The following is a 25,617-nucleotide window of genomic DNA, read 5'->3' as shown; positions in this document are numbered from 1 at the left end:
CGCATTTTCCCAATTTCGTCACAGCTTGCTGTAACCCGTCTACACCGCAAGCCATTACATTCTCATGGCATACTATTCAACTGTAGTAGCCACGCGTTGCCGTTAGCTGCTCGATCCGAAATCCTTGCACTTGCACTTGAAGGAAAGAAACAAAACATGACGCGACGACGACGCTCGCATACTACGATCGCGAGAAAGTCTGTGTGCCGCGCCAACTTTGATTACGCGAGGGGTGACGACACTTTAGAGCAGCAAAATAACATTTTTGGCGGTTAGTTAGCACCTCTGCGATTAGTTGCCGCCGCCGCCAAACACGGCGAGGGTGAAAACGGAAACGGTCAACAAGCGTTTTGCGCGAAGAATGTTTGACGGCGGCAGCCACATAATTGACTGTTTAGAGCGGAGTTTTGGGGCGTTATTGAGCGAATTAACGGCAAGTGACGAGGTGATAATTGCGTGGGGAGGACCTTCAAAAGCGTTTGCTGCTGGTAAGCGGTAAATAATTATACTAAAAGCTTTGTCCGATTTTTGAGACTTTTCCTTTTGTTTGGAGGATATTTAAGGTTGACCGCTTCAAGCTAAAGGAAAAGATGCCTGGTTGCGGCCAGTAAATGGCAGTGGACTAATTGGTCCCGCGGGGACCAGATTGATGCTTTTGCTGCGTGAGGGGGAGGAAAATCCCCTTATTGTGATACTTGTTACTTCTCCTCGACTGTAGGTTTTCAAAAGGACTTCAACTTGGTGTTTAAAACATTGTCAAACGACAGCATGGAAGGTTACTTCGCTTAGAAGAACCTTTTAGTAATAGAAGTAGTAGACTGTAGTAAAGTCAATATTTTTTCAGTTTCAAATATTTTTCAAAGTTTATGTCGAACCCCCCACCAAAATTGGCTCAAAAATGAGGTTGAAAAAAAAAATCGAAAGTTTAGAAATTTTATTTGAAATAGAAGCAGAAAAAAATTGAAATGCATTTTACTGCATGAAAAAAATCATTTGACAATATGGAATTTTTTTGTAAAATTCCAAAGCACAGTACCACAAAAAGTTTCTTTTTTTTATTTTTTTTTCTGTCTCAATACCTACTTCGATATTTTGAAAAGCAAAGCAATCCCATCTCGAGATATCGTGGCACCCGTAAATCAACTTGGTGTTCAAAGAAAAACGCTCACAAAGTTTGACAGTTCGCTTTGCGCATGGCAAAATTTGGAGCTTAAATTGTCTATAACTCACTTAAATCATGAAATATCTTTATGAAACTTTCAGGAGTGCTTGAAAATCATCTTTTAAGTGAATTTAATGAATTTCTGTAACATGAAATTTTGAGATTTTCTACATGTATGCAACCCCTTAATGCTTACATATTTTGGAAACTAATGATTGCAAAACAACTGTAAATTCTAGTTCTTTTTTCGAAAAATCTCTTTTTTTTTCATAACGAATAAGAAAAATTGAGTCGTATAATTTACCATTTTTCCCACAGTGCCAATTGGAGGTGTGTCCCGAGCTGATGATGGCATGGCCAACTATGATGACGTCGCCACCCACCGCCCCACCGACAGCACAACACAAAAACAAAAGTGGTGACGCTTTGTTTTTGTTTTGCATCGGGCGTCGCGACGCCTCCCCCAAACCTATGCGCGAGGTCATCGCAGTAGGCGCATTCGAATCAGCCACGTGGCTGGAAAGGGGGTTATGAAAATGCTTGATTTTTGTGATGTTTTTGGGGGGATTTTCCGACAGATTTTCCTCAACCTGTCACGAAAACAATCGCACCGCTTAACCTCGACAGTGAAAATTCACACTTACAAAGTTCTAATTTTAACAGCATTCTACTAGCTGCTGCAGGAAGGGCGATTTTTACAGTTTAGAAAGTGCACTCGGTGAAAGTGGATGCACTTTTGTCGCGCGCGCTCTCTCGAGGATCTAATTCGGGGTTGTTTAGCAATACTGTGTGTCCTCAGGGATTTTATTTTCTGAAAGTCAAGTGCGCAGTTTGTGTGGGGTTTGACAAGCTTTTCGAATTTTCAGCATGATTTTGCATCAAAAGTGCGTGAATTGAGCTCGAAATCGTTTCCACTGTGAGGATGGACCTTGTGCGAGTAAAGTGTCGTGAGAATTGATAAGTTTTTGTTGGGTTTTTCTTTTTCGCCTGGGGGAGGAAAAGCGTTTGAGCAAGTGAACTTTTGAACGGTCACATAACTAGCTGAGCCCTGACTTACATGTATCCCTTATATAACCAACCAGCACGGATTGGGAAAATTGTTTGCTCGAATTTTGTGTACTGTGCGAAAATGTTCAAGAAAAAATAAATAACTCAACTTGTTTTTTTTTTTGTAAGTCTTTGGAATGTAAGCCCACGTCAGAGCGCTAATTTGTTGTTTGTTGGAAGCTAATATCTCAATTAGGAATTGTTTTTGTCAGTTTGAACAAACCATTCACAAATAGGCCTGCCAAATCACGTGATTCAACCGTCGATAGAGGACATTCCTCCCGGATTAAAGTGCAACAAAATTGCTCAGCTTATTTATTCTTACCGTACGTCAAGTGTGACGAAAATGGCTTGGTTCAAATTCGAACAAACAGAAACTAGAAAAAGCTGACTTGAGATATGAGAGGAATGCCATTCAAACAACAATAGTAGTTCCTTCACAAGCAATAGCTGCATAGCTTTAGTTAATTGCTGCATTTCTTTATCAGTACATCAGAATACACTATAGTAAGCAGTCGATTTCCACAAGCTAGTAAACACACTGTCGTCACTTAGAACGAGCTTGCTAGAAGCTTTCAGAAGATACCAGTCGATCTGAACCAGTTTGCGCGGGAAATCACCGAGAACGGAACGAAACATCGCACCAACCGCCAACAGTGATGGGTAAATCCAAAATGTCTACGAAAATCCCAACCTTCTCACACTAAAGTTCCCACAAAAAAAAACATTCCCACAGGATTGGACTTTATCCAGGGTGGCAACGCCGACTACGAGAATGCGCTCATCCTGGCCGGCTTCGGCCGGTTCCACTACTGGCTGCTCGGCATCTGCGGGCTGATCTACGCCAACACGGCCGTCGGAATCACCATCATCTCGTTCGTCCTACCGTCGGCGACGTGTGACTTCCGGATGACGTCCGAGGACAAGGGCTGGCTGACGGCCGCGCCGATGCTTGGTGAGTGGGGTTGGATTTGGATTTTTGGAATTCTTAGATTTGAGACTCGGTTTTGTGATCGGAAGCATATTTGAGGAAGATCGTTTCCTTTCCTTTGCAAGAAAGGAACAACTTTGATAAACAATATTATTTCAATTTCAAATTCCTTCAACATTATTTTCAATTTTAAGGAAAACTATCCCATATTATGATTGAAAAAAATGGACGAACTGGCCAATGAATTGATTTTGACATTCTGACTAGTTTTTTTTTCAATAATATGAAGAATAATACATACAAACCTTAATATTTTAAGTTTGTATTAGGACCCAAGTGCGATTCGTACAAGGATAGACATATTGTGTGCAAATCAGTTAAAATCAATATTAACAAATTTGAAAAAAGGCTGTCTTCGTAATCGTTACATTTTTCTTCAAAGTTGTAAAACAAATTCAATTTTAAAAACATTAGCTTCGAAATCACAAAAATGTTAACGATTTTGAAAAAATGTCATCGATCATGTAAAAAAACGTTTTTTAAAACTCGTCATCATTATTTTACGGATCTACCTCAGACATTTCTTTCCGTGTAAACAGAGCCATTTTTAATTTAACAAAAAATCATAATGAAAAATGCATGAAATTTTTAGAATTCAAATTCATTTTATTTTTAAGAAAAATGAGAAAATACTCGAAAAATGAAAATACTCGATTATCCGAAGTTTCGGTTATCCGATTATCGATTATCAGGGAAAAAATCGTTTTTTTTTTTAATTTTCTTGTTTTTAATATCAAATTCGAGTTCTGTGACCTCATTTTATTAAAAATTTAAATAGTTGGTTGCGTATTTAAATTTGAAAAAATGCATTTTTTTTTTCAATATTTCTCACCGTCATTTTGGCCGCCATTTTTAATTTAAAAATTCTAAACCACCTTAGAGTAATTTAGATGTCATACTAAAGCACAACAATCAAAAATATGACAACGAAAAAAACATTTATTTGTGGTTCGATTATTCGAAGTTTCGATTATCCGAAGTGAAATTTTGCCAAGGCCTTCGGATAACCGAATCTGGACTGTAATTAAAGGAATTTTCAAAAATACTTATTGATGACCTTTTGTTTCGGTTTAAGCAAGAAAAAGGCACAATATTTAGCACTCCCCTGTTATTTTTTGTCAAAAAATGAGGAGCCATATTTTTTTTTTTCTAAATAAAATTTCTTAATTCTGAGTCAACTGTAAGCTATTAAAAAGTAATCTAAATCTCCAACGTTGCTTTTTTATCGAGCAATTCTCTGAGATTTCAGCCATGCAATTTTTTATTTTATTGGATTCTGACTGAAACTTTTTGGGCTGCCATTTTGTATGATCAGTTTGGTAGAACGGCACCGGCAAAAAATAATGCATGTTTTTTTGCCTGTTTGTTTACATAAATAACATTTTTTTTCTTTGAAAGAAAACCGCCATTTTTATTGTTTAAGCGAATTTGGACATAAAATATTGTTCAAAATTATTTGAAGTGGTTAAAAAATCTTTGCCTAGAGAAAAAAACAAAGAAATCCAATCACAAATACTTAAGTAAAATTTAAATAAAGTGCATCGGCCGGGTCCGGTGGTTTAGTGGTTAGCGTGATAGCCTCTCACCCCAGTAAGGCTTGGGTTTAATCCCAGAGCAGAAACTTGCAACAGAGACCACAAAAGAACCGGGGGTCGTTAAAGGGGATTGCTTTGCTTTGCATCGTTTTAAAGTTAAAGCCACTTTGGACAACTTTTTTTGAAAAAAGTCGCAGTTTATTTTTATTTTTTCAAGTGACCATGTTTGCCCTACCTTGAAAAAAAAATCGGAAAGCCGAGAAAATCTATACAATTTGCTTTTTTGAAACATTGTTGCTACGTAATTTGCTTGTTGAGATATATCCATACAAAGAAAAAAAATAACAGAAGTAACGGTGTTGCTCAATTAGCCCTCCTTTTTTGATCACCTTGTGTGGTAAAAAATAAAATTATGTGAAATTTTCTGCTCTTTTCAACATTTTTTTTTTGATCGAGAATATCTTTATGAAAGGGCTCAAAACATTTTTTTTCAATTTAAATGTTCCCTGAAAATGGCTATAACTTGAATACGGTAAAAAAATTACCTGCAACTTTGCCGAAGACACCAAATCGATTAAAAAATTACTTCAAAAGATACAGATTTATGAATTTCCACATACCATTGTTGTATGGACAGCTGTTAAATAGTTTTTATGAAAATATTGTATCGTTAAATTCTAAATTATTTTCAAACTGATGATTGTAACACGAGTCATTTTCTAGAAAATATGTTTACAAAAATATGAAACATGGATAAAGCATCGAATTTTGCACATTATTTTTGTAATGTAATATTTACTATTTTGCACAAATATATGATAGTTCATACAATTTCAAGCAATAATTATCAAACCGTCAAACGCGTGTAAATGAGCTGTTTTCAAATTAACCGTTAAAATGTTGATTGATGGATTTTTTCGGATATTTACTTTTGTTTGCTCATGCAAAACGTTACTTAATCCACCTAGGTGAATGGGGGCTTCCTCTTCTCGGTTCATACACAAATAAATGTATTGAGAATGTACATGTATATATAGAGGCGATTCGTTGATTGAGTTCTAAAATTCAACTAAATTGGTAATATTATTGTTCACAATGATAAAGCTTAATTTTCTGGGTACAATGACCCTTTGTACGACCGCAAAGGATTTAAAATGGATTTTTAAAACAATTTAAAATAATAACTTTGCGATCCTTTTTGACTGAAAGCAGAATACTTAGTATATAGTCTAGAGACTTACTAAATCGAATGCTATTCAATCCGAGTAGAAGTAAAATACGCCCATGTTCGTCGACGAAAATCCATGTAAGCAATGCACGCGAGTTTTTACACCGTGACGGCATAGGGGGATGGCGTCACTATTTTTAGACCACGTTTTCCACTTTTTCTTATCGAAACCGACTACTTTATCGACTTCATTTTGCTGGGCGAGATAGGACGCCGTCTATTTTTAGACGATGACTCAGCACTTTTGCACTTAAAAAAACCAGATGGCAGCACGATGTAACGCCACGTCCCTATGCAGTGCTCGAACGAGTCAAAATTTCCGTAAACTCTCTCCTTCTCTCGCCTTGCATTCCGCTCTCACCTTCTACAGCTAAAGCGAAAATTTAAGAAAGGGTAAAAAGTGTATCGCTAACGGAGTCGATCGATGGCTCATGGATAGGTATCTAAGAACACATTACATATTGTCATTTCCCGAAATGACTTGACTTGTCTTGGCTTGGCGAAGACGTTTTTGAGGCTATTCTGGTCCTGATTTAGGGACGACAGAATCTTAGCATGCTGGACGCGATTCACAAAGGGAATTTTATTTCCTAAAATGACATTCGAAGCACGATGAAAAATGCTTTCGAGTGAAGTATAATAGTTCTGGGTTTTTTAGCCGGATGGGCGAACCAGCATGTGATAATGCATTGGTATCGTCAAAAATAGCAGTTTAGTGCAGATATTAGCGACTAAGCCTAATAATTCGTCGAGATATGTATCTCATTGGATTGGGTTTTGAAAAAGCTTTACAAAAATGTGCAACATGCCGAAATTTTGGTTAATTTTGGCCACGTTTTAGTCGATTTGGAGGCGGCTGAATGCAAACAGTTTTCTTAAAGTGGCTGTAACTTTGGCTAATTTCAATGGATTTTTGTCCCGTTTCAGCCGTGGATGGAGGACATTCCAGACTACCTAGTTGTGCAAAAATGAAGCAATTTTGAAAATTTTTCATCGTTTTTTGTTTTTCCATTTTAGTTTTGCAAATCGTTTTTCGTAAATATCTTTTGACAGGAAAGGGCTACGGGGAAGATTTTCAATAGCGACTTATCGGAAGCTAAGAGGGATCGAATGCAACCGGAAGTGTCCAAATCCGTTCAGCCATTTCCGAGAAATCGAAGTGCAATTTTTTGGCCAATTTTCAAGTGATTTTATATGGCATTCCTCGGAGAGGAAGCCAAAACTCGGGTTCCCCCAAAATAAAATAATCTGCCGTAAACCAATTGCGACCAGTTGGTCGCGTTCTTGTTGCACTCTTCTCAACAAGTCGAGTCGGCGTAGTGAGCTAGGGCGCGCCCTAGAATTTTATTTTTGGCCGTGGGTTCGAATCTCGTTCTCTCCCGCTCGCTCTCTGAGCTGATTTGTTTTTTTTTTTTCTCTCTGCGCGTTGTCGAGCAATCTTCCGGCCGGAAGGTGCTCGACTTGGTTTTTCGAGCAATCTTCCGGCCGCTCGACTTTTGGGGCCATGCTGGACCTGATTTGAGGTCGGCGGAATCTTTGCATGCTGGACGCGATTCACAAAGGGAATTTTATTTCCTAAAATGACATTCGAAGCACGATGAAAAATGCTTTCGAGTGAAGTATAATAGTTCTGGGTTTTTTAGCCGGATGGGCGAACCAGCATGTGATAATGCATTGGTATCGTCAAAAATAGCAGTTTAGTGCAGATATTAGCGACTAAGCCTAATAATTCGTCGAGATATGTATCTCATTGGATTGGGTTTTGAAAAAGCTTTACAAAAATGTGCAACATGCCGAAATTTTGGTTAATTTTGGCCACGTTTTAGTCGATTTGGAGGCGGCTGAATGCAAACAGTTTTCTTAAAGTGGCTGTAACTTTGGCTAATTTCAATGGATTTTTGTCCCGTTTCAGCCGTGGATGGAGGACATTCCAGACTACCTAGTTGTGCAAAAATGAAGCAATTTTGAAAATTTTTCATCGTTTTTTGTTTTTCCATTTTAGTTTTGCAAATCGTTTTTCGTAAATATCTTTTGACAGGAAAGGGCTACGGGGAAGATTTTCAATAGCGACTTATCGGAAGCTAAGAGGGATCGAATGCAACCGGAAGTGTCCAAATCCGTTCAGCCATTTCCGAGAAATCGAAGTGCAATTTTTTGGCCAATTTTCAAGTGATTTTATATGGCATTCCTCGGAGAGGAAGCCAAAACTCGGGTTCCCCCAAAATAAAATAATCTGCCGTAAACCAATTGCGACCAGTTGGTCGCGTTCTTGTTGCACTCTTCTCAACAAGTCGAGTCGGCGTAGTGAGCTAGGGCGCGCCCTAGAATTTTATTTTTGGCCGTGGGTTCGAATCTCGTTCTCTCCCGCTCGCTCTCTGAGCTGATTTGTTTTTTTTTTTTCTCTCTGCGCGTTGTCGAGCAATCTTCCGGCCGGAAGGTGCTCGACTTGGTTTTTCGAGCAATCTTCCGGCCGCTCGACTTATGGGGCCATGCTGGACCTGATTTGAGTTCGGCGGAATCTTTGCATGCTGGACGCGATTCACAAAGGGAATTTTATTTCCTAAAATGACATTCGAAGCACGATGAAAAATGCTTTCGAGTGAAGTATAATAGTTCTGGGTTTTTTAGCCGGATGGGCGAACCAGCATGTGATAATGCATTGGTATCGTCAAAAATAGCAGTTTAGTGCAGATATTAGCGACTAAGCCTAATAATTCGTCGAGATATGTATCTCATTGGATTGGGTTTTGAAAAAGCTTTACAAAAATGTGCAACATGCCGAAATTTTGGTTAATTTTGGCCACGTTTTAGTCGATTTGGAGGCGGCTGAATGCAAACAGTTTTCTTAAAGTGGCTGTAACTTTGGCTAATTTCAATGGATTTTTGTCCCGTTTCAGCCGTGGATGGAGGACATTCCAGACTACCTAGTTGTGCAAAAATGAAGCAATTTTGAAAATTTTTCATCGTTTTTTGTTTTTCCATTTTAGTTTTGCAAATCGTTTTTCGTAAATATCTTTTGACAGGAAAGGGCTACGGGGAAGATTTTCAATAGCGACTTATCGGAAGCTAAGAGGGATCGAATGCAACCGGAAGTGTCCAAATCCGTTCAGCCATTTCCGAGAAATCGAAGTGCAATTTTTTGGCCAATTTTCAAGTGATTTTATATGGCATTCCTCGGAGAGGAAGCCAAAACTCGGGTTCCCCCAAAATAAAATAATCTGCCGTAAACCAATTGCGACCAGTTGGTCGCGTTCTTGTTGCACTCTTCTCAACAAGTCGAGTCGGCGTAGTGAGCTAGGGCGCGCCCTAGAATTTTATTTTTGGCCGTGGGTTCGAATCTCGTTCTCTCCCGCTCGCTCTCTGAGCTGATTTGTTTTTTTTTTTTCTCTCTGCGCGTTGTCGAGCAATCTTCCGGCCGGAAGGTGCTCGACTTGGTTTTTCGAGCAATCTTCCGGCCGCTCGACTTTTGGGGCCATGCTGGACCTGATTTGAGGTCGGCGGAATCTTTGCATGCTGGACGCGATTCACAAAGGGAATTTTATTTCCTAAAATGACATTCGAAGCACGATGAAAAATGCTTTCGAGTGAAGTATAATAGTTCTGGGTTTTTTAGCCGGATGGGCGAACCAGCATGTGATAATGCATTGGTATCGTCAAAAATAGCAGTTTAGTGCAGATATTAGCGACTAAGCCTAATAATTCGTCGAGATATGTATCTCATTGGATTGGGTTTTGAAAAAGCTTTACAAAAATGTGCAACATGCCGAAATTTTGGTTAATTTTGGCCACGTTTTAGTCGATTTGGAGGCGGCTGAATGCAAACAGTTTTCTTAAAGTGGCTGTAACTTTGGCTAATTTCAATGGATTTTTGTCCCGTTTCAGCCGTGGATGGAGGACATTCCAGACTACCTAGTTGTGCAAAAATGAAGCAATTTTGAAAATTTTTCATCGTTTTTTGTTTTTCCATTTTAGTTTTGCAAATCGTTTTTCGTAAATATCTTTTGACAGGAAAGGGCTACGGGGAAGATTTTCAATAGCGACTTATCGGAAGCTAAGAGGGATCGAATGCAACCGGAAGTGTCCAAATCCGTTCAGCCATTTCCGAGAAATCGAAGTGCAATTTTTTGGCCAATTTTCAAGTGATTTTATATGGCATTCCTCGGAGAGGAAGCCAAAAATACGCTCCATAAAAAAAGTTGTTTTTTTTTTGTTTGGAGAATTTCAAATTTAAAGGCCACGTGGTTTTTGCACGATCCCTCGATCGGAATATAATTCTTTTTGCGAGCAATATTATTTCAAACTATTTGATTACATCAATTTTTTTTCAAGATTCCAGGTATTTCAAAAGATAATTTAACAAAAACGAATAAAAAAATCATGAAAAAAGTTATGCTACCATTCAAAATAAAAACTAATAAAAAAAGTTTTCCTCCTTTTATCGATTTGGTTTCCAAATTAAAATTGTTCCATTTGACCAATAAAAACCCAAAATGAATTCCACAATTCTTACAGTCGATTGTTAGAGATTTATACAAATATTTCCTTTTCACCCTCTCTCCCCGTACAGGCATGGTGATCGGTTCGTACTTTTGGGGCTGCCTCGCCGACACCAAGGGCCGCAAGATCGTGCTGATCGCGGCTCTGCTGCTGGACGGCCTGTCCGGCCTGCTCTCGTCGGTGACGACCATCTTTGGCCTGTTTATGCTGCTGCGGTTCATCAACGGATTCGCGTGAGTTTCCTTCTACGTTTGTCGAAAGATGATTTTCTAATCTCGATTACTTTTTCTCACAGAATCACGGGTGCCATGGGCATTTGCTTCCCCTACCTGGGTGAATTCCAGCCGACCAAGTACCGCGAGAAGGTCCTCTGCTGGATGGAGATGTTCTGGACCGTTGGCATCATCCTGCTGCCGATCATCGCGTGGCTCATCATCCCGTTGACCTTCCACCTTCAGTTTGAGTGGGTCGTTGGCTCGCTTGGGATCACGTGGGTCTTCAGCAGCTGGCAGCTGTTTGTGGCGGTTTGCGCCCTGCCCAGTCTGGTCCTCGGGCTGAGTCTGTTCATGTTCCCGGAGAGTCCAAAGTTCCTGGTGGAGTGCGGCGAAACCGAGCTGGCCCTCGAAATCATCAAGGATATCTACGTGAAGAACTCGCGTCGCGATCGCGCTGAATATCCGGTAAGTTACTCAAGTTGAACTTCGTATCTCTGAAATACCTAACGAACTCCCTCCCGACACAGATTCACGGTCTCAAGGGCAACGACAAGGTCAACAACATAATGGAAACGCACAACCGCTCCAAGCGAACGCTCAGCCTGGGCAAACCGAACCACCTGATGATCCTCCTGAACGAAATCTGGGACCAGACCAAGGCCCTCTGTCACCCACCCCACCTCAAGCGAACCATCCTGACCTGCGTGATCCAGTTTGGCATCACGAGCAGCTACTACACGTTGATGATCTGGTTTCCGGAGTTGTTCGATCGGTTTGAACAGTACGAGACGCGATTTCCGGACACTTCGGCGTCCGTTTGTGACGTTTCGTCGATCGTGCTGGGCAGCGACGTCAACGGGACGATGGTGGACGAGTTTTGCAGCGGGAAAATTGATACGAGCGTTTATTTGCACACCGTGTTTATCGGACTGGCCTGCATTCCGACCAGCTTTTGGCTGCCGCTGTGCGTGCACCGACTTGGGGCCAAATTTATACTTGGTGAGTACTCAACAAGGGGAGGCTTTGTTATGCATTAAAGATTCAGGTTCATTCTTCACTCCCTCACATTTTGAAGTGAAGTGGAATCCAAAAATCATATTTAACGTTCCATAAGCATGATAATTAAATTGAGAAATTCTTTACAATTTTGAATCATTAGATTTCCCATACAAGTCTCCATACAATCTTACAGCAAAACTCACGATACTTACAAAAACTGTAAAACTGTACGGTATGTCCACGCATCCTTTCTCCTCTGAAGATTCTGTGAAATGTGGCCTGGCCACTTTAATGAGCGTATTACGAGCTGTGGTGCTCGAATGTACTACAATCATTGACAAAAAAACATGATCTTCCAGGATGCCTTTTTCGGACTGGCTGCGCTAGTGTTTGATTAGATTAGATTATTCAAATCTTCACACAATTTTGCAGGCTGGTCATAAAAAATGGACATATGAATATTCGAAAATCTGTTTTATAAGAAAGATTTACTGATCGATTTGATGCCTTTTTAGAAATAAAATGATACACGGAAGTAAAATTTCCGATTTTTTTTTATTTCAAAAACTCTGGTAATATAGAGATATGTGAATTTTTGATAAAATCCAGAGTTTTTTTTGATAAGGTCCTATAAACATATGGAAGACAATAGTTTATAGTTCCTTTTCAAAAAAAAAACTCTAGAAATTATGTTTTTTGGGAAAAATCTTAAATATTATCAAACAAAATTTCAAAAATTATTCAAAAATCGAAAATGAATTCACACATTATAAGATAAAATACACCGAAAAATGTTATTTTTAAGCATTTTAAAAATACATTATGAAGGAAAAACTACTTTTTTTCGTAGAAAACATAAGGCTGACCTACTCCCATCTCCCCTACGAATAATGATTTAAAATGAAGGTAAAAAAGATTAGGCAGTACAGCTTGAGAGCTGGAAATTTGTTATCAGCATTTAGTTGCTCATACGATTCCAGATGGAACACAGATGTGTCATGGAACTGATGTCTACACAAATATTCCATTGACAGTGTCTATTCTATTTGATCCAAAGTGAGTTGAAACTTTTAATTTTTGGAAAGTGCAATTGCGTTTGTAGGCTAAAATTAAATTTTTTATAACAATTTAAGCTGGATAACTGCAATGGAGATCTGTGAAGTGATAAATTAGTCAATGACAAAAATCGGCTGTTTAAAATGGATACAACCGAAGAATCGAGTCCTGATGCTGATGCAACGACCGGAACCTATTTCAAACGGCCCGGGACAGCGAACGTTGGTCAGATTTACGAAACCAAGATTCTGACCATGGTTCTTTTCCGACTGCTGCATGATGACCAGATCGAGAGTTTTCACTTGGGCAACAATCTGAACGAGGCTGGCGCTTTCGACGATGTCGTCCTCAGAATCTGCACCGGCGGAAAAGTGCAAGTGTACTGTCTTCAGGCGAAACATAGGAAAGCCACGAGTAGTGTCAGCTATGAAGATTTGGTTGACACCCAAAAGACAAAGGATGACTTTCGTTTAAAAAAGTACTTTGAGGGATTCCTGAAAATACGGCACGCGTTCCGGCCTGACAGTGATCATGATATTTTTCACGGGGATTATGAAAAAACTGAGCTAGAGCTGATTATCTTTACTCCAAGTGTGTTAAACTGTCCCGACGATGAGAAATGTGAAAGAATAACAGTGAATGACATATTTCACACTGGCAGTTCGAGAGTAGCTGTCAAGTTTAAGTTAAATTCAGAATTACTAGAGTATTTTGTAGGTGTTTCAAAAGAATGGCATAAGAAAACAGTGGCAGAGAATTTGATCAAACTTATAATTTCGGAAGGGTATGATACATCAAATATAAAACAGAGCATAGACAAGCTTATTGGTGAAAAGATTTTGCATAAGCTAGCAGGTCAAGAAGGTACTGTCAGTTGGTTAGAAATCATACAAACACGCTTCTATCAACAAGAAGCGCCTATTTATCCCAAGAATTTTCATCAGTTATGCAAAAATGCTGCGGAAATTATACAAGAACCACTTTTACCATCGCACGCGGAACACAATGATCTTGTGTTGGATTTTTTCACAAAATTACAATTTTACCCAGAACAGGCTACGGAAAATGAACTCGATGAAATTATAAAGCGCGATATTCGGGCAAAAAACTATGAGAGTGAAAATCTAATTTACTCAAAAACACTCCAAGCTGTCGAAAATTGGTGGAAGCAGACTGGCCAGGTTCAATATCAGACTAAAAACAGCAAAATATTTGAAATGGCTTGCAGCGAAGTAAAAATAGAAAAGATCCAAACAGTAAGCATGAATAAGGTAAAGAGCAACGTGGTAAGCTTCAGAAACGAAACAGTTAACAACCCAAAATTGGTTACAATGTTCCAAAAAGTTGCGGAAAGTGATATTTTTTTCGTAAACGTTATCAGCAACACACCGGAACTAAGCTGCGTAAAGATAATTCAATACTTTCAGTTGCTTGGTAACAACTTCAAATTCGTTGTAGTTGACAGCGCAGAAGTCACGCACACGCTGAAAATTTTCTCAGAATCGCAAGCGCAATGTTTGTCAATCATTTATTTGCCGATAGTTGATAAGCGGATCTTGCAAGCTTTAAGACTGAAAATAAAACAGCTTATTGTTATAACAGCCCATGAAATTGCTAAAACGGTAGCATCTATAACAGACGAAACGACAAATTTGGCCGAACTATCAACCGTTTGTCAAGAAAACCTTCTCGAAAGTAAAGTGGCTTTCCAAGGTTCACTTGTCGCCCTAGGTTTACTTCTGGATAAGGCACCCAGAACGTTGGTAGATGCCGAAACCTTGCAGAAGCTCGTCAATGGTGAAAAACTTGTCATATCAAAATCATGGCTTCCCCCAGATTTCGACGATGCTGACGATTACTATATCGATAGAGTATTGCTAGATAATCGGTTCAAGCCACCAGCCACGAAGCCCATTTCCGAAATCGACGAAGATTTGGTCATTGTGGCCGCAGGGCCGGGAATGGGAAAATCAACTTTGTTGATTGGAATTGCCAAGAAGATTAAAAAACTTAATCCCGCAAATTGGATCATAAGAATAAATTTGCTGGATTATTCAGCACATTTTTCACAGTGGGACGAAGCGGACGAAGATTTGAGTGAAAGTGATGCTATGAGTTTGCTGATGGATGCAATGAGTTATGAAAAGACACACTTTCAATCTTTCGAGGAAAATCTTTTCCGATGGTACTGTGATCAATCAAAAATTCATTTGCTTATCGATGGATTTGACGAAATCAGTCCCGATTATTCCGATATTGTGATCAAGCTGTTAGAGTTTTATAAGAAAAAAATCACTGCCAAAATTTGGGTCACGACTCGATCTGGGGGAGGTCTCGAAAAATTACAAGAATGTTTCCAAGCTCGAACATATTCTTTGAAGGCATTAAACATTGATGAATCCAAAGATTTTTTGATGAATTTCTGGAGCAGAAAAATTAAAATTGACCTTGCCCAAAGAACTCAAATCTTTGACGATTTTGTGAAACGTTTATTTCACGAACTGTCCATATCCCTTCTTCACGGGGAACTTGATTTAATCAGCGTTCCGCTGCAAATGAAAATGATAGCAACGATATTCCAAGGCCACTTTGAGGCGTACTGTAATGCAACGGAAAGTGTGTTTAGCTTTCAGCAATTAGATTTAATAGACCTATATGAAAAATTTATAGATCTCAAGTTCAACGTTATACTGATGGAAGAAAAGCATAAATTAAATTTAAATCAGCCTTTTATCAAAAAACAGAACAAAAATAATTTCCAGCAATTTCAAGACAAACACAAATTGGCCGCAATCTACACTCAATTCAACAAAACAGATGTGGACAAAATGATCAGTAAAGAGCAGATGGACACCGTGCAGAATCTTCTAAATGACGTAGAAAATTCAGTTGAAAAAACAGGAATTATAACCCGTGTTGTAGATGGCAAGCCAATGTTCGTCCATCAAACGTACGCAGAGTTTTTTGCAGCGGCTTTTTTCTGGGAAAAGTATGTATCACTAAAGGGGGAACCATTTGTAACATTCATCAAGCATAGTTTGGTGTGTCTCATCAAAGAAAAACGAGTGCAAATTGCTAAATTTTTGCAATTCATGGTGCAGAAAAAGATTAAAAAATGCTCAAACCTTCCCTTCAAAGCACGAGCGTTGTTAGACAGTCTTTTAGATAATGCACCAAATTGCTGGAAAGACTTCAATACCCGAACGTTTTCAAGCTTACTGCAAATCGTCGAAGAGTCCATGTCCTCCGATAGTGAGTGCCTGCCACAGCTTGAAAAACTCGTCAGTGAAAAATCCAATTTAATTCAGAACATTTTGCTTCTCAAAGCTGCTGAAAATGGGAACTTCCAACTCGTCCGTGTGGTGACCACTGTGAGAAATGACATGCTAAATGCTACTTTTGACTGGTTAGAAGATTGGACGGCTTTACACTTTGCCGCGAACGGAGGTCACCTTAACATTGTGGACCACTTGGTAACGATGTCAGCCAACGTCAACAGTGTTACCAGGGAAAATGGACAGACAGCATTGCATATGGCAACTGAGAATGGCCACACTAGTGTTGTTGAACTGTTGTTGAACAAGGGAGCGGATGCCAACATTAGTATGACAAACACGGGCATCACCGCACTGCATCTGGCAGCACGGGAAGGTTTCACCGGGATTGTTTCCGTGTTGTTGGCGGAGCATGCTGTGATCGATAGTGCTACTACAGTGGATGGTGAAACTTCGTTGCATATTGCTGCGGGAAATGGCCATCTGGATATCGTTCGGAATCTGGTAAAAATGGGTGCGAAAGTTAATGTTGGAACGCGAAAAAATGGATCAACGCCTCTACACATTGCGACAAAGAACGGCCATTTAGCGATTGTTCAAACATTGCTTGCTAATGGCTCCCTTGTCAACGCTGGGACTACCGACTTTGGACTCACTCCACTACACTGGGCAGTCCGGAGAAAGAACTTTGAATTGGCAACTCTGCTACTAGACAAGGGCGCATCCGTTGATAGTGCTACAAACGTTGTTGGTTTCACACCGTTACACTTTGCTGCCTCGAGTGGGCATGCTGAACTTGTGGACTTGCTTTTGGAAAGGGGAACAAACATCAACATCGCAACCGCAGAGGAAGGCTGGACACCGCTGCATTTGGCCGTTCGGAAAAATCTGGGCGAAATTGTTTCGCTACTGCTGGATAAAGGAGCAGATATCGACAGTATAGTGGCAAGTGACGGAGGAACACCTTTGCAGTGCGCAGCGGAAATGGGACATTTGGAGATGGCGCAGCTTTTGATAGGCAAGGGTGCCGACGTCAACATTGCTACCAAGGACATCGGTCGGACGGCATTACACTGGGCAGCGCAGAATAACTACACAGAAATTGTGTCTCTCCTGTTGCAAAGTGGTGCCAATATTGACAGCGGTACACTGAAAGATGGGAAGACAGCATTAGACATTGCGATCGAGAACGACAACTCAGACCTAGTAGAGTTACTTTTGGAAAAAGGAGCAACAGCTCGTGCAAAGGAGTCTGGATTCACCCCGTTACATGACGCGGCAAGAATTGGTTCGTTTGAGGTTGTGAAATGGCTTCTTAGCAAGGGCGTTGACGTTAGTAGCAGAAGAAACGAATCGGATTCAACACCACTGTTGGAAGCATGTAGCAGAGGGCATTTCAACGTGGTAGAGTTGCTTATAGATGCAGGGGCTGGTGTGAATTTTGGCATTTCGGATACCTCGTACATGCCAATGCACGCAGCGGCTCGCAGTAACAGTCCAGAGATTATAAAATTGTTGGAAAAATATGGAGCAAACGTTAACTGTACCACAACGGATGGTCGAACTCCTTTGTACGAAGCGTCTTCCAACTTGGCCGCTAATGCTGTAAATATGCTTCTCAACTTGGGTGCAGATGCAAATCTCTTTGAAATTACAGAGGGACATACACCACTGCATCGAGTAGCGATCAAAAAACACGATGATGCAGTTTCTAGAAAGGACGCCCTGGAAATAGCTAGAGCCCTGCTCAATCACGGTGCAAGCTATCTACCAATCCGATCCGGATTAAACCCATTGCATGCTGCTGCAACTGGTGGATCTGAAGAGATTCTTGAGCTGCTGTTGGAACAAGGCTCTGGCATCGACATCAACAGCTATTGTCAAGCTATTACGAAGAATTATGCTGCTACACCCCTGTGCCAGGCATGTGCCAATGGAAATCTAAAAGCGGCCCAGGTATTGCTCAAACAAGGCGCCAACATGCATCTCGCCGCAACCATCGCCTCGAACGTAGCCCTCAAGCCAATACACTGGGCGGCACGGAGCGACAGTGCCGACATCATTCAGCTTCTAGCAGCCCATGGAGCAGACATAAACAGTACCACAACGGACAACGGCAGAACTCCGCTGTACTTTGCTTGTGTGTACAATGCAAAACAAGCTTTAAGAGTACTTTTGGACATGGGTGCAAACACGGATTTATGCACTACGAACGGGGAATGGCAAGGATGGAAACCTCTGCATAGAGCAGCGCAGAGAGGACTTTTAGAAGTTGTCGAAATCCTCATAAACCATGGTGCCAGCATTGATCCAACGGAATCGGGATTAACGGCGTTACATGCCGTAGCTACAGGTGGTTCGAGTGAAATTCTTGAGAGTTTGCTAGAGAAAAACATTGATATTAACGGTAAATGGGGTGAAGATGAAGTAACACCGCTATTTCAGGCATGCTTTTATAAACATTCCAACATTGTTAAATTATTACTCGAACATGGTGCTGATGTAAATCTAGGAACATGCAATGGTTACATGCCAATACACCAGGCAGCACGAAATGACTGCACTGAAATCATGGAATTACTAGTTTCGAAAGGCGCGAACATCAACTGCACTACCACGGACAACGGTCATACTCCTCTGTTTGAAGCCACCCTACATAATGCAAAACATGCTGTGAAATTACTACTAGACATGGGTGCAAACGCAGAACTGAACGATACTAAGGAGGGGAAATCGCCTTTACAAATAGCAGCAGAAACCGACAAATTTGAAATTTTAAGTATTTTAGTGAATCACGGTGACAGTGTACATCGTGCGAAACCGGAGCTTACGGGTGTAAATGCTGTGCCAAAAGGCGTCTCTAAAGAAGTTGTGGACTTTTTGCAAGAAAGAGATATAAGGATAAACAGCCAGAGGAAGCACGTCGCAATAACTCCTCTGTTTCAGGCATGTAGTGAAGGAAACCTAAGTTTTGTACAACTTCTACTCGATAGAGGAGCGGACGTGATGCTCGGCAGAAGCAACATAGGTTACATGCCAATTCATTGTGCAGCAGCAAATGACCGTGTAAAAGTTATACAACTGTTACTGGCCAGCGGAGCGAACATAAATTGCACTACTCTGGATAACGGTCGGACACCTTTATACGAGGCCGCCTCAAATGGTGCAAAAAATGCTGTAAAGTACCTGCTAGAAATGGGTGCCGATGCCGAGTTGGCAGACACTAGTGAAGGGTTAACGCCACTGCTTAAAGCAGCTGGCACCGATCATTTGGAAGTTGTACGGGCTTTGCTGAACCACGGCGTAAGCGTTCGTCCAAATGCATCTGGATTTACAGCACTACATGCTGTAGCTATCGGAGGTTCTCGGGAGATTCTTGAGTTGTTATTAGTGACAAACATCGATATTAACAGCAAATGGAGTGGAAACAATAAGAAAACACCCCTTTATCTAGCTTGTGCCAAAGACCACTTGGCGATAGTTCAACTACTACTCGATAAAGGTGCAGATGTTCATCTCGGTAAACACACCAACGAGTACATGCCACTGCACTGGGCAGCTTTCAATGACTCTACCGAAGTCATAAAATTATTAGTTGCTAAAGGAGCGGACATAAACTGCGCTACTTCCCGTGTCAGAAAAACCCCTTTGGACGAAGCTGAAAGAAATAATGCTAAAAATGCCATCAAACTGCTTCAAGAAATAGCAACTAACATCAGTAACAAAAATATAAATAAAAAACGACGATACATGCAAATAAAAGCAAGTGATTCTGACGAACCGAATGTAAAATTATCAAAAGTTGTTTAAATAATGGCAGTATACTGCCTATGTTCGCATAAATGTCCCATATGCAAAAACAGCAAGCTGAGAAAATCGCATTATATTTTCGCGGAAAAACTGGATCCTGATTTCTAGAACAAAGTACTGGATGTTAGCTTTTTTGAAAGATCACACGATGTTTAACCAAACTGCGTCAATAACTCAAAAGTGATGAAAATGTATATGGGACATTTATGCGATCAGGGGCAGTATACAACTTCTGACTTCTGGCAAATTTAAAAAAAAATGATATTACTTTTTTCAAAACCTTGCTCCACAATCTGCATATTGTTTTTTGAGCTATTTTAGGTCTCTGGGCCAAATATGAGCATAATCGGTCAATCATTATATTGTGGTTTCGGAAATAAATCGAATTTTTGCGGCGACTTCTCCGACACTACGCTTCGCAAACTTATCAACTTCATTTCTGAGTGTAACGATATGTTGTGCTGAAACGTCACTGACAACATTTTGTGCTTGCGTGTTGCCGTCGGATGTTTTGGATGATAATGATGGGCATTTTTGTAGATAAAAATTGTACATATTTCATTTGTTTTTTTTGCCTTCCTCACCTCACTGAGGCAAGGCTATAAAATCACTCGAAAAATGAACTTCTTAAACACGCCTCCTAGATATACCTTCACGTATACCTATCGACTCAGAATCAAATTCTGAACAAATGTCTGTGGGGATGTGTGTAGACACGATTTTTTTTTCCACACGATTATCTCAGAACTGGCTGAACCGATTTTGGCCGGATCCGCCTAATTCTGTTCGTTTTGGGGTCCCCTAAGACCCTATTAAATTTTATTTTGTTTAGTAAAGTATTTAAAAAGTTATGCCAAGAAAAAGATTTTTCTAGATACAAAAAAGGGTGATTTTTTCGCATAACCTCAAAAGGCCGGGTCTTTTTGTTTACGTGCGAGAGTCGCGCCCGATGCGAAACGCCCGGTTGCCACATTGCTTCAAATGAGAGTCTGCATGTTTTCTAAAAAGTCTGTATCAGGTATATATTTTTTTCATAAACATATTTTCATTATTACTTTGTAAATGTGAGGAAGGCACCACTCACCTAATGGTGGATTAAGAAACGTTTTTTTTATTAAATAAACAAAAAAAATGTTTCATCCCTCGACAAAAAATTTCGCCGATCAAAACAACATGGAGGAATCATAACAAACTTGGCTACACTCTGATCGGGTAATACCAAATAAAGCTTGGCAGAAAAAGGCGGAGAGAAAAAGTGCGACGAGAGTGGAAATCGCTCGATTCGGTTTAGTGCCAGAGCGACAATATCATTATCGCAAGAGATTTCAATTCGCCCAAAAACAAACTTTTTGCGGTCACGGCGTCTTTTTCAGGGGGGTAGTATTTTTTGAGAAATAGCAAGAAAACTGTCATATACATATGAAAGTGTGGAACATCCCCGTTCATTTGCGGGGCGAACGAAAATCTTTGGTCGGGAAAAATCAAAGTTATCCTCATTTGAAGTTTTTGAACTTTTTTCCTATGGGGTGAAATTTCGTCTATTTCAATTTAGTATTGTTTTAAGTCTACATAGATATGATTTATGGTTCAGATCATATCATTTCTTATGGGAAATGATGCAAGGAACATTCTTCCTGAAGCACGCAAAGTGATTGAAAATAAGGGAAAAAAGTTATTAAGGTTTTATTGAAAATTTGGGAGATTTTCTGATAAAATTGCACACCCCTTTCCCAAAAATCGCAATGTTTTTATATTCAGATCATTATTTCGATGAATTCTTTTTGAGAAATGTTTCTGGGCCCATTGAGTACACCCAACCGGCGGTCGCATGATTTTGATGCATGGCAGCATGAAAGTATATCAGAATCTGCATGAAAACTGTCCTCATGCATTTTTTGCGATATAGGGGTATGACATTTTTGCCCGTTACCGACAATTATCGACATTACCGACGGCAGATTGATTGTATTGCAGAAAAAAAAAAACTTAACAGAACGAGGATTGAACCATCAACTTCTAGGTTGCTGATCCGACACGCTACCACCGCGCCATGGACGCTTGATGAATGGTGAGGAACAGAGCGCGAACATAATGTTCTCTCTAGATTGTTGCTCGGGGACGCGCCAGCATTCTATGTGTTGGTGAGAACTGCAGATCGCTGACGTGTTTACACGCGGGCAAAAATGATCTATGGGCTTGCTGCAAAAAATGTAATAAAATATAACATTTTCTGCAGCAAATTCACTGTTGCAGATTTTGAGATATATTTTTCGTTTGGGTGTATATAAATCACTACAGAAAAGTGTAATTGGATGGGTTTATGTTCAACTGTAAGTCACATTTATGAATTTTGGATTTCAACCGAATCAACATATTTTTGTGTGTTTTGGTTATAAAATGTACCGTTTACATTAAATTTTCACATTTGTATTAGTCTTATTAAAACTCACTAGAGATCTCGTACTTATTTTGAGGTCAGGTGATAATATTGTAAATCAAAATCAAATCAAACCATCCACATTAACGACCTCGGGTCTTTTGTGGTCTCTATTGCAAGTTTCTGCTCGAACCTAGGAGTCCGAAAGCTTGAATGGGGAGAGCACCCAAACCTCTTTCTACTTCAAGGAACCTTCCACACCAGGGTTCGAACTGACGATCTTTGGATTGCGAGTCCAACCGCCGCCAGCGATTCCACCGGAGTAGGCTTGGTTTGGTGTATTGTTTGTTCTTATGGCATGGGACGACTCCTGCACCTGGAATGACTTAACGGCCTAACAACAACCAAGGCCGGGACCGACATTTTACTTCCTCATCCGATGGAAGGTTGCAGCAGATGGGAATCGAACCCAGAATCATCCGCTTACAAAGCGGACAGCGTAGCCATTCGGCCACGCACTGCCACTGTAAATAAAAAGATCAATTATTTGTGTGTTTTTTAAGCAAAACAATTTAATTGGATGCCAGACTTATTTAGTATGTTAAGCTCAATTATTTGAGATTAAATTAATAGATTTACATATATTCAAACTTTTTAATGATTTTTACGCAATATTTATGTTATTACCAATAATTGCAAGTTCAACTCTGTAGTTTCAATACAAATAATATAGTCCAAAAGGAAATGCAAATTAACAAAAGGCATAGAAATAGAAACCATGTGATTGTATTTACACTGCATGTCTCAATTAGATAAAAAAAATATCCTGTGGACCATGTACTCAAAAAAAATTGAAAATTTAATGTAAACGGTACATTTCATAACCAAAACACACAAAAATATGTTGATTCGGTTTAAATCCAAAATTCATAAATGTGACTCACAGTTGAGCATAAACACATCCAAATACACTTTTCTGTAGTGATTTATATACTCAATGGGCCCAGAAACATTTCTCAAAAAAGAATTCATCGAAATAATGATCTGAATATCAAAAACATTGCGATTTTTGGGAAAGGGGTGTGCAATTTTATCAGAAAATCTCCCAAATTTTCAATAAAACCTTAATAACTTTTTTCCCTTATTTTCAATCACTTTGCGTGCTTCAGGAAAAATGTTCCTTGCATCATTTCCCAAAAGAAATGATATGATCTGAACCATAAATCATGTCTATGTAGACTTATAACAATACTAAATTGAAATAGACGAAATTTCGCCCCATAGGAAAAAAGTTCAAAAACTTCAAATGAGGATAACTTTGATTTTTCCCGACCAAAGATTTTCGTTCGCCCCGCAAATGAACGGGGATGTTCCACACTTTCATATGTATATGACAGTTTTCTTGCTATTTCTCAAAAAATACTACCCCCCTGAAAAAGACGCCGTGCGGTACTATATATCGAAAATTTTCAAAAATTCTGAAGTTTTTTTTATAAACCCAAACATGCTAAATATTATTCTAAACGCAGGGGAATGCATTTCAAATTGATATCAGTTGATTGCACTTAATATTTCATTAAAATTTTGAAGTAAAAAAAAAATCATCTGCCCCCTGATTTTTCGCGGGGGGTTTTTTAGCATAACTTTTGAAGTACTTAACTAAACATCATGATTTATAGATAGTGCCTCCAAGATGGATCGAATGAGACCGAACCGGTCCAAATCCGTTCAAGCAGTCTAAAGATAATCGAGAGAAAATTTTTCGATTAACATCCCAACAAACACACAGACATTTGCTAAGAATATGATTCTGAGTCGAAATGTATACGTGAAGGTGGGTCTAGAATGTCAAATTAAGAAGTTCATTTTCCGGGTGATTTTATAGCGTTTCCTCAAAAAGGTGAGGAAGGCAAAATTCGAAAAACTGGAATTTGTCAGTTAAAATTAAACTGTAAGCGGCTATATCTTGAAAACGATGCACATTATAAAAAAAAACTGTGAAGTTCTGTTTGATTGCAAATTTAATTTTACATTAAAAACAGAAGTAAAATAAACACGGGTCAAATTAAAATTTTTGTCCATACTCAAAAATTGCGATTTTTGTCCCCTGAAACATATAAAAAAAAATCAAAAATTCAAAAACAAAGTTCGGAGTACTGTTCTTTGGTAAAAAAAAAAAAAAAAAGAAAAAAAAAAAAAAGGTTGACAGACACCAAACCGAACAGAAAGTTCCTTCAATTCCTTATATTTAGTTTTTTTTTGACTTACTTAATTCAAAAATCACTTTCTACAAAAAAAATCTAGTCAACCTACCAGATGATAAAGCAAAAAACGTTTTTGATATTTTTTGAAAAAAAAAACAGGAATTATTAGGAGTTAGATCGGTTATAGCAAAAATCATAAAAATCAAGGTGGAAACGGCAGGTGCAGCATCAAATTAAATAAGTAACTTTATGTAAATTTTAGTTTAGGGAATTTAATTTATATTTAATTTATTAAACATATATACAGTCGTTGTGAGCTTAAGTCAAACTTAATACCGTTTCTAAAAAGAAAGCTTGTATTAAACAGAAGAAAAAACATTGTTAAAAACTTCACGCTTGATACTTGATCGTGTTCACCAAATTATCGTAGGTACATATAGTGAAAAAAAAAACTTTGTCTTCTAATCATAATTGTCTCATATCATATCTACACATTTCCTTAAATAAAAGTAAAAACATATGACATGAAACAATTAACTGTATAGATCAAGACCCTGAAATTAAGTCATTTTTTGTTAATTTCTCGTCATTTTCCAGTCATCAGCTTGCTGCTGGCGGGTGCCGTTTCCGCCGGGCTCTACTTTGTGCACAACTCGCTGCAAAATCTGATCCTGTCCTGCATCTTCGAGGCCCTCACGTCGATGGCCATCAGCACAGTGTACTGCGTCATGGTGGACCTGTTTCCGACCAATTTGAGGTGATATTTAATTAACTTTGGAAAAATTGGTTGAAATTTAAATGTCTTTCTTTGCAGGGTTATGGCAGCGGCCCTATCCTTGACCTTTGGCCGCGGTGGTGCCCTGGTGGGGAACCTGCTCTTTGGTTACCTGATCGATCTGAACTGCGTTGTTCCAATTGTGATGTTTTCGATTTTGTTATTTAGTAAGTTTTGATTTGATGTTATTTTAATTAAAATTTATCAATAATGCTTCTTTTTCTCTTTATTTCTCAGTAAGTGGCTTTTTATGCTTCTTCCTACCAAGCACCGGAAGTGAGGCCCTGGCGTGAATGTCATCATGAACAAACGTCGTTGTTGATACCTTTGTAGTTTTATTTTAAAACAGAACCAAAAGTTGTAAATAATTGTATAATTTGTATGTGTATTACTTAACCTCTCAAAAGTGATTTTAGAAGTAAATAAAATAAAACACCACAATAATA

At 39.2% G+C, this 25,617-nt stretch overlaps 2 protein-coding genes across 3 annotated transcripts; both read left to right on the top strand.

The window, feature by feature from the left end:
• Positions 1–1,853: 1,853 nt before the first annotated feature.
• LOC120415042 (synaptic vesicle glycoprotein 2C-like) lies at positions 1,854–25,517 on the top strand. Of its 2 annotated transcripts, none has more exons than XM_052706085.1 (9): positions 1,854–2,333; positions 2,698–2,872; positions 2,946–3,164; positions 10,531–10,693; positions 10,756–11,140; positions 11,203–11,674; positions 24,994–25,153; positions 25,211–25,338; positions 25,409–25,517. In XM_052706085.1, the coding sequence occupies exons 2-9, from the start codon at positions 2,869–2,871 to the stop codon at positions 25,462–25,464; spliced, it is 1,587 nt and encodes a 528-aa protein (XP_052562045.1). In that variant the 5' UTR covers positions 1,854–2,333; positions 2,698–2,868; the 3' UTR covers positions 25,465–25,517. The 2 variants fall into 2 exon arrangements, with proteins under 2 accessions (XP_052562045.1, XP_039432349.1); XM_039576415.2 differs by having other exon boundaries at positions 1,854–2,348.
• Positions 12,629–20,406, top strand: LOC120415041 (uncharacterized). The gene is made up of 2 exons (XM_039576414.2): positions 12,629–12,730; positions 12,808–20,406. Exon 2 carries the CDS (start codon positions 12,874–12,876, stop codon positions 19,813–19,815), a length of 6,942 nt encoding a protein of 2,313 aa, XP_039432348.1. The 5' UTR covers positions 12,629–12,730; positions 12,808–12,873; the 3' UTR covers positions 19,816–20,406.
• Positions 25,518–25,617: the final 100 nt, after the last annotated feature.

This window comes from Culex pipiens, chromosome 1 (genome assembly GCF_016801865.2).
Source record: "Culex pipiens pallens isolate TS chromosome 1, TS_CPP_V2, whole genome shotgun sequence".
NCBI lineage: Eukaryota > Metazoa > Arthropoda > Insecta > Diptera > Culicidae > Culex > Culex pipiens.
Note: the sequence above shows the minus strand (reverse complement) of the source record. Positions and strands in the feature narration are given on the sequence as shown.